At 43.9% G+C, this 8953-nt stretch overlaps 1 protein-coding gene across 1 annotated transcript in view; it reads right to left on the reverse strand.

Moving 5' to 3' along the window:
* Positions 1-8574, reverse strand: part of RHOJ (ras homolog family member J) — a 61913-nt gene extending 53339 nt beyond the window's left edge. Inside the window, exon 1 of the mRNA XM_008925828.3 lies at positions 7849-8574. Within this exon, the coding sequence (XP_008924076.1) occupies positions 7849-8026 (178 nt within the window). The 5' untranslated portion in view covers positions 8027-8574. The remainder of the gene's footprint in view (positions 1-7848) is intronic.
* Positions 8575-8953: the final 379 nt, after the last annotated feature.

An 8953-nucleotide genomic window follows, 5' to 3' on the forward strand; every position in this document is an offset into this window, starting at 1 on the left:
CAAGGTATCAAGGTGTATCAAGAGAACAGAATATGAGAAAGTAGTTTTAGTGGAGGTGTTTTGCACTGACTTAATCAGTAACTAAAACCTTTCTGCCACATCCTGCAGAAATGAAGTTTTTACATTCCTAGGAATTTGGCTTGCTTGGATTTCTTTGCTAAGTTTGTTTTTTCTTTCTCGCACGTGGAAGATCTTCTGTTGGAAACCATCTGCCTGGCTGCCAGTGTGCACCTGGTCTGGCACTACCTGTAAGCGGCTTTGCCCTCTTGTGTGGGTGGCTGGACAGATGTACTGAGTCAATTATTGATTTTAAGACAGTGGATGTGATTTAGTTCAAGCTGTAGAGATTGTCCTTCAAGGGCCAGAGGCAACAGTTCCAGTTTTGGTTTTCTCAGTTGATGTCACCTCCTGCAAAGTTACACTGATGAGAAGGGGAGGGAAAGACTAGGACTGATTAACTTGGAGCAGTGGAGAAGAAAAGGGTTATTTTCTCATTGCTACCACTGTTAACCCTTTTCGTGATCCAGACAAATCCCTCCATTTCTCTTTGTCGCAGTCCATTGATGCATAAGCAAAATTTCAAAATCTGCCCATCCACATACCAGAAGAATCACTCCAAAAAGTCCCTTTCCATAGCTCTGAGCACAAGGGTGCCAAATCCACAGCCTAATGTCTTCCTCTCTGACATAGTGGTGAGCAGCTTTAAGATGATTTGCCATTCATCAGACCAAATGTAGGTCTTGTCCTGGACTCTTAACAGAAGATGGTGTCAGCTCACTTCTTGCAGAAGGCTTTTTCATTAGCCTGTGATAGCACTCAATCTCCCTGATATCTGATCCAACCTCCTTTTTTTGCAAACCTTGTTAAAATTTTGTCCTCAGAAACTTCCATAAAGCAATAAGTCCTTGGGTTAATCACATACCACGCAAAGAAATATTTCTTTTTGAGCCTTTTCACTTTTCCGTCTTTCCAACCCATTCCCTCAGGCCTGTGCCTGACCTTAAGAAAAATCCCATCATTCTACACCCAAACCACCAATACACATTCAAATGGTCTAACTCCTCTTTTAGTGTTCTTTGTGATTCCCCTTGCCCTTCAGACACCACATAGCTAATACAAAAGAGTAGACAGAGGGGCTTAGGTGGAATTTAGGCTGGATAAGTCTGGATAAAGTAACATGGCTGCTTCATCTACTCCTCTAATTCCTGGTACTGTCCTTCCTGATGTGTGCTGTAGTTTGCTTACTTTCTACATCTAGTTTTCAAACTGCAAATGTCATTCATGGTGCAGTGTTTGTCCCCTGCTGTGTTTGATGCCCAAGGGCACCCACTGACTGATACTGGCTGAAGAAATCAGTTCTCTGCATTAGGCTGCTGCAGCTTCTGGGCTGTCAGTGGAGTCCTAGGTGGGGAAAGGATTGGTGCAGAGCTTTTTTGTGCCTCTTTTGTAGCATAAAGTCAAAATAAAATCAAACCAGGAATGGTAGCAGCACTAAGAGAAGCTGTATGACAGAGCCAGAGGCAAAGGTAGGAAGCAGCTCAGGTGCTGCAGGCTCGTCTCCACTCACAGCCGTAGGGGGACAGGGGACAACGGGGACTTTGTCACCACAGCACTCAGAGCACTGCTGCAGAAACGATCTGCCCTGAGAAATAGGATCCCAAAGCATGCACACACCTCTGTCTCCATGGGTTTCAAGTGGATTGTGCACCCACAGGACAATACAGGGATGTGTGTGAGGAAGAGATAGGAGCGATAGTTATCTCGAGTCTTTGCACACTGCAAAACACCTTCAGAAGAACAGGGCCCTAAGATGCTTGGGGGTGTATGTGGTGCCTGTCTCATTTGAAAGGGGGCTAACCGTGGTGATTATGGAAAAAGGCACCTTTTTGGTATAAGGACTGTCCAGGTTTCCTGGATGTGAAAAAGCCTTAGGATCACTAGATCACCTCTGACTTGTGTGACTCAGGACTCAGAATCAAACCTTCTGTGGAGGGGCTAAGAATAAGTGGTTCTGTAAAATTCATCTTCAAAAAATTCAGCCATGAAAACCTTTGAATTGCACTGGTGGGTTTCTGTTGCATTGTACCTCGAATGTTTTATTGAGATCCTTGGTTTATTCTGGATGATACCAGGAAAATTGGCAGAGAGTCAGTGCTTTCTTGTCTCAGTGATATAGTTCAAATCTGTACCATCAAAACTGGATGAACATTAAAAGGAAAAAAACCAAACCACAGCAAACATCCATGCAAAGAAACATCACAGCTCTCTTTCAGTGCTATTTATAGATATTTCAGTTTAATGACCCCAAACATTACATGAAGGGTTTCTCTAATGTGCTACCAAGACTGTTTATAGGAGACAACTGTCTCAAGAATGTGGTAGTGTGAAGACTCCCATGGCAGCACTCGTGCAGAAATTGTGAATCTCCTTGGGCAGTCCCTTGCTGTCTAATGAAGATTCAACAGGGGCAAAAAAAAAAAGGGATGGTATAGGGTTTAAATCATCACTTACACACCATGGCAAGCAGAGATGGGTTGAAACCAATGTGCAATAGCAATCAGTTAAAAGTGACTATCACATCAAAAGCACGGACAGATGTGCTCTCATGCCTGTAGCTGGAGAAATTTGGGATGTTATGGCTCCCATCTGGTTTCTTGGCTGGTGGTTCCTGCCCCATGGGGAGAGGCTGCAAGGCAAAGCTGCTTGGTGCTGGGCCTTCCTCCCTTGGGTGCTCCTGCCTGCCCCAGGACACAGAGCAACTAGCCATGAGCAGCCCCACGATGAGTGATAGCCCACTTCCAACTCCTCCCTTTCGTGGGAGGACACAAGGAACAGGGATTTGAGTCAGTGCTCTGGCATATAGACAAAATATAATAGATTTATGGATTTGCACAGGTACAAGCTGGCTGCTCTGGGCAATAGTAGTAGTACTGCCCCTATGCTAATAAAAATGCCAGAGCAGGAGACTCTCCCTTCTTACTTGGCTTGTCTGGCCAGCAAGGTTGGGATCACTCCTCTGTGAAACTGGTGAATGCTCCAGCCCACTTCAGTGCAAAGTCAGACAGATTACATTGAATCATCACTAAAGAACAAAAAAATGTGTCTCCTAACAGTAAGTAATGTCTGTCTTCTATATTGCTTTTTATTTACAGAGCTTCAGTCAGGGCTGAGCTATTCTGTATGCTATTCATTAGCTGATCACATGCCACTGCTAATTTTTTTCAAATGGATTCACTATTTATAAATATTCACCAGTTTGTGCCGACACACGAGGGGAGGGAGGGACATTTTTACACCATTTACTTTTTGCAGATGCTTTGCAGTTCTCCTTTGGAAGGACTGACCTCGCTCATTTCCCTAAGATGCAACTTTGGCTTTTAAAGCTATTTGTATGGTACTCATGTCTGCACTGTGCCTAAACTAGACAGTTTAGTAGTCACAACCCTCTTCTCCTCAGACTGCAACCATCTAAGGAGCCCATTCACCTTTGTCTGCTCAATGGGCCAAGTTAGTTGCATGCCATTGTTACTGCTCCTCAAGCACTGAGGGTTTTTTTACATAAAGAATGCACATTGGAATAGAATAGAATATTTCCATTTGGAAGGGACCTACAGTGATCATCTAGTCCAACTGCTTGACCGTTTCAGGTCTGACCAAAAGTTACAGCAAGTCATTAAGGGCATCGTCCAAATGCCTATTAAACACTGACAGGCGAGGGACATTGGTCTCCTCTCCAGGAAGCCTAAATATAGATTTTAGGGTGAATAAATGTCATGCTAAAAATTGCAGTGCTTTTAGGCTTCATGAATATAAAATGGGATGCTTGGTGGCTGTCTAAGAAACAAGTAACACACATCTCCCTTCTGTATTTCACAGAGTAAGTCGGCTAACTTTGGTACTATTAAACCAACTCTGCTGGTAGTTGAGTTGAATTTTTTTGTTGGTCCAACCTCAGCCCTAAATAAACATGTATAACCTTACATAACTAGACACAATACAAGTCACCCTGGCTGAGAGACCTTTGCTCACGGAAAATCAGCATTTGATGTTCAAAAGACAGAATGGAACCAGCATGTCAAAGCACCTACTCACTATCCAAACAGTCCCCATTGTTACAGTTATTGCCAGTAATATCCTGTTTGTCACTGGGATAGCACTTTGGTTCGCCTGCCCTAGAAACAACCATTTACCTCGTGGCTAAACACTTCCAGTGTGGGACTTGGAAATTCACCAAAGTAAGAAAACCTACTCAGGGCTCTGGCCTCTAGCAAAACCTCTCCAAAATGCCTTGAGAAATAACCAGACTCATGAACTTCCATACATCCAGTGAAAGAAACCATTTTCACATCCAAGTAACAAATTTGCCCTCCCCATCTGTCTGGCATTGCTCTGAACCTACTCTACATGCATCACACCCCAACCCTGGCAACAGGCCCTGAAGAAATTTGGTTTTGTGGACTGTGGGTGAAATCTGTGGCAGAATATTACTAGTGTGGAGCTAATAACTGGTTTGGAATTTTGTACAGTGCAGCTGCATCTGTGGTGAAACACCAACAGCCTTTCGTCCCAGGCATCGCCGTATCCAGTTGTAAATGTTGTGTGAGTTATCTATAGGAATATCTGTTCCTTCCCTAAGTGAAATTCAGCTACTGTATTTTAGATTTTCTTAGAGGCAGGTTGGTCCCAAACTTTATAAAGTGGTTTCAAGCCCTTTCATGCGAAAGGCACAGAATAAATACTGTACAGATCTAACACTGCTGGAGCTCAGCCCTTTGAAACACTGGTTTCTTCCTCTGGGCCACTCTTGTCAGTATGTCCACTTGCTTCACCTGCTCCATGAACACCTGTCCAGGGAAAGAACTAAAAAGGTGCAATGCAGCAGGGCAAGTACATGTAGCTGGTGCTTTGGGGCCATGAACAGTTAATGCCTTGGCCACAGCAGTGGTGCAGCTGGAGCTTTTCCCAATGCTGGGCTGGATAGCATCACTGTCTCCCTCGAGTCACTGGAGTCGTGGCAGTGAGAAACTGCTCTGAGATCACCACTGGAATCCTTGATTTTTAATGTTCCCCCCCCCCCTACATTTTCCATTAGAAAGAGGTAAAGGGGTAAATGCCCCGGGACTCACAATCAGGTGAGAATCAGAGGAAGCACTTGCTGACACACCACTGCTGGTAATAACTCCTGGGTTGAAAACCTTCAGTGGAAAGTGCAGCTTTGAAAATATCTGCAGCAATTAATTGCTTTTGAAAATTTCCAGCACAGAAGGACTGAATCTAACAGTTTCAGCTTCTTTGGAGAAGCTGAAAGAGTTGCTTTCAGCAGGGACAAGGGCAAGGGTAAACAAACCAGTTCCCCGGGGTAAATTCAAAAGTGATATTCCAGAGTCTCCAACACCCTGCAGGATCTGCCCATGTATGAAGCCTCCCTGTGTGCTGTGGTGCCAGTGATGTCCCCATGCCCATGGTACTGCCATGCCACTTCTCTCCACCATGGGTTTTCGTGCAGGTAGATGTGGAAGAGGCTGTTCCAACAGAATATCTCAAAGCCTGTAAGTCCAGGGATAAGGCTGCCCGAAGTGAGTTCTTTTCTCAGTCAATATCCACAGTATTTTAAATAGGTTATGTTATATTTTAAGCCATGCAATATTTTTATGAGTGGGACCTTTTCCAGCACTCTGCTCTGGAAGTAATTTCTACTGCTCAATTCTATGTGCAGTTTTGTAGTGAAATTGGTTTAATAAATAATGGGATTCCCCCCAAAAATGAAATTCCTTTTTTGATCAATGCTAGTTTTGACCACTGCTTCTGGACAGGGTTTGTCTCAGAGTAGCATGCTAATATACAGAGCTATTTTTTCCCTTATCTTTCTGAATTTTCCCATTGAAAATATCCATAGTTTATACTTATGTGCTATCATACTTAAGAAGGCAGATAAGAATAGCTGGAGATATTTTATAGGGTAAATCTTCAAATCCTGAAAATGAAGCTTGATTTAAAAGTGCTTGCATATTGCTCTTACCTGGTACCCAAAGGAAACCAGGACTATGCTTCTTCATCTTTCCATCCTTCTCTCAGTAACTTTTGAGCCCACTGGCAATTTCTACCACTTCTAACAGAGGAAAGGAAACCAAAGCAAGTCCCTGTGAGTCACCTGTAGCTGAGCAGGGGAGAGAAACTCGGAGTGGTGCCCTCACCAAGTGCCAGCCTGCCTGGCTGGCATCAGTGCCTGTGTGTGCACAGCCCCCATGCATGCATGAGTGTCCCCACACTCACTCCAAACTCACCCAGACTGACGCTTAGGTGGTCTGGCACCAGCTAGTGTGTGGCTTTTTCCATATGCAGAGATATTTGCAGGGCATGAGAGAGAGTGGGAGAAGGGCAGCGGATGCTGGGACCAGCATATTGTAAGGGATGAACAGATCTGAAATTATCAGGGGAAAGTGGGTGCTGTTGCAACATAGGGCAGCCAGGCTCCCTTATGGATTCTGGCTCATGGAAGTACACATTTACAACATGCAATATTCTGTCTTATATTTTGTCTGTGTAGAGGTTTTCTTCTAAAGAGGTCGTTCAATCTATCTGGTGGGAAAGGCAGAGAATGCAAGTTGCTTGCATTAGAAGTGACGCTGCCCACTCTTGTGGAGGAAAAGGTCTTCACATTTCCATGGATCAGATTCTGCAATTACACAGCTTTCTTGTTTGGCCAGTTCATCTGCTAAACCTGACATGAAGCCAGAATGCAAACAGAGATTTTCCCATTACAGAATACCAAACACATGATAAGCCACGCCATGAAAATTCAGTTTTTAAGGAGGTGGGAAGAGAACGAGCTAAACTCCAACTGCTGCTGCAAGATAAGCAATGAGTTTTGCAGTGCTTCTAAAATCTGTTTGTCAGGGATCTCATAAACAACAACTGTAAGCCAAAGAACACTGTGAGAAGAAAAACAGTAGAATTTGGGATAGTAAAATTTAAGCAGATGTTTGAGCACCAGTTTTAGTCTATAAACCATCTGTGTGATAACTTTGGACACAGCTGGATAAAGTAAGTAATTGCTACAGAAAGAGGCTGTGAATATTGCACTTAATCTGTGTGTCTGTTCTGCACATCAATGCAGTGAACATCATCAATGATCTTGATTATGTTTGTATTTTTTCTTATACTACAAATTATCTCACTATAAAGTATTCAAAACAATGACCACTTCTGCTTTCCCTATCACCAAGTTATAGTATTAAAATCTATTTATAGATGGAGTAACAAACGCCTCTGAAAGGACAGTTATATTCTGACAGCACTGAAAGATACTATGCTGGTTTTCTCAAAAAGTTTACTCTTTAAATAGGATATATTCTCAAAGATTATTCCTTAAATAGGATATAATTATTGTAATTTATTCATCATTTGCCATGAGGCACAAGATCACGACAGTATATATATTTTTTTTGTATATATATATATATATATATATGGTCTTCATAAGTGCAGACTGCAAAGCTCAGAACTTCAAAAACCAACCAAGAATACAGTCAATAGAGTCTGAATTACATTTGTTGTCCCCAAAATTCGGTGGATTTAATGGCACCCCTAACGCTGCTTAGTTGCCAAAACCAAAATAAGAATCAGAAGCAAACAAATAAGTCCTCTGAATAAATCCTGCATTGCCCCAATTTTATGTGCTGCCATCTAAGCTGCCTGGCTACCATCCAGGCCTGAATGACATTCCGGGACAAGAAGTAACCCATGCATCCCTTTTGAACTGTCCTCTCCTCTCCTCGAGTTTTCTTTACCTCCCACCTGGCTGTCCCGCAGCTCTCAATTAAATTTCTTTTTAAAGCACTTTCTTACCTGCATAGTGGTCAAACACAGTGGGGACATACTCCTCCGGGAAGGCATCATTGGCATAACTCATCAGCAAGCAGGTTTTCCCAACTGCACCATCCCCAACCACCACGCATTTTAACATCTTCTTGGTGTTATTCCTGCTCCCATCAGTGCAGTTGTCATTTTCTTCCTTGCAGTTCATTCTTGCTGCTGCTTCTGCTGTCGCTGCTGCTGCTCTTGCTGCTCCCAGGACTTCCAAGTGCACATGAAGGAAAAATGAAGTGCGATTGTATTGACTTTTCCTGAGTTTGGAGTTGGGGGGAGGAGGGGGCGAGCAGCAAATCTCAAACTCAGGAAATCATAGTAATGTTTCCAGGCTGTCACAGCCGCTTCTAACAATTACCAGATCAGTCAAGAGAATCATCGAGGTAAATAAATTAAATTCGTAGAGAGGAATACCATAAAAAAGAGATCTGTCCCGTTTCGTTTGTCCCAGTCAGGAAATCCTCATCCTGGCCGGCAGTTCTCAGTATTTACTGCGACTTCAAAAATATCAGCAGCCTGCGGCTCTGATTCGCGTCTCCCTTTCTCCAGCTGGGACGCAGGAATCAGGGACTCCTGTTAAATCCACTCCATTTTCCATTTCATTTCTAACATGGAGGAGAGCCTGGAGGTTTTTAATGGAGTTTTTCCTTTCTTTCTCCAGCTTGCTGTGTGTCAGGAAATCATGGGTTTCCTGCTGAATTCCATATTAGGATCAGTGGGCTTGTGAAGGGCTGCAAACAATGGGAGCTCTGTGTGTATTTGTACTTTGGAGGAACTCTGCCAGGACATGGAGAAAGGAAAACACTAGAGGTCCCTCTGCAGAATGAAGTTTTCAGGCTTTCTGCTCCATCCCGCGCTCCAGCTGCTCTCCGGGCTGCCGGCACCGAGACCGGCGAGGAGGATTTGGGAGAGGCTGAGGGAGACGCGAGTGTTGGACATGCACGGCCAGGCGGGGTACGGGGAGGCTGCGAGCTCTGTCCCTGTCTCATGGCTGCCTGTTGATCCCAGGCACGACCTCCTCTCATCTCAAATAGGTATTTTCTTCCATTTGGGAGGGGAAAGGGGGGCAGTTGGAAAAGCAGAT

The sequence above is a fragment of the Manacus vitellinus genome, unplaced genomic scaffold, assembly GCF_001715985.3.
Source record: "Manacus vitellinus isolate BGI_N305 unplaced genomic scaffold, ASM171598v3 scaffold_6_pilon, whole genome shotgun sequence".
NCBI lineage: Eukaryota > Metazoa > Chordata > Aves > Passeriformes > Pipridae > Manacus > Manacus vitellinus.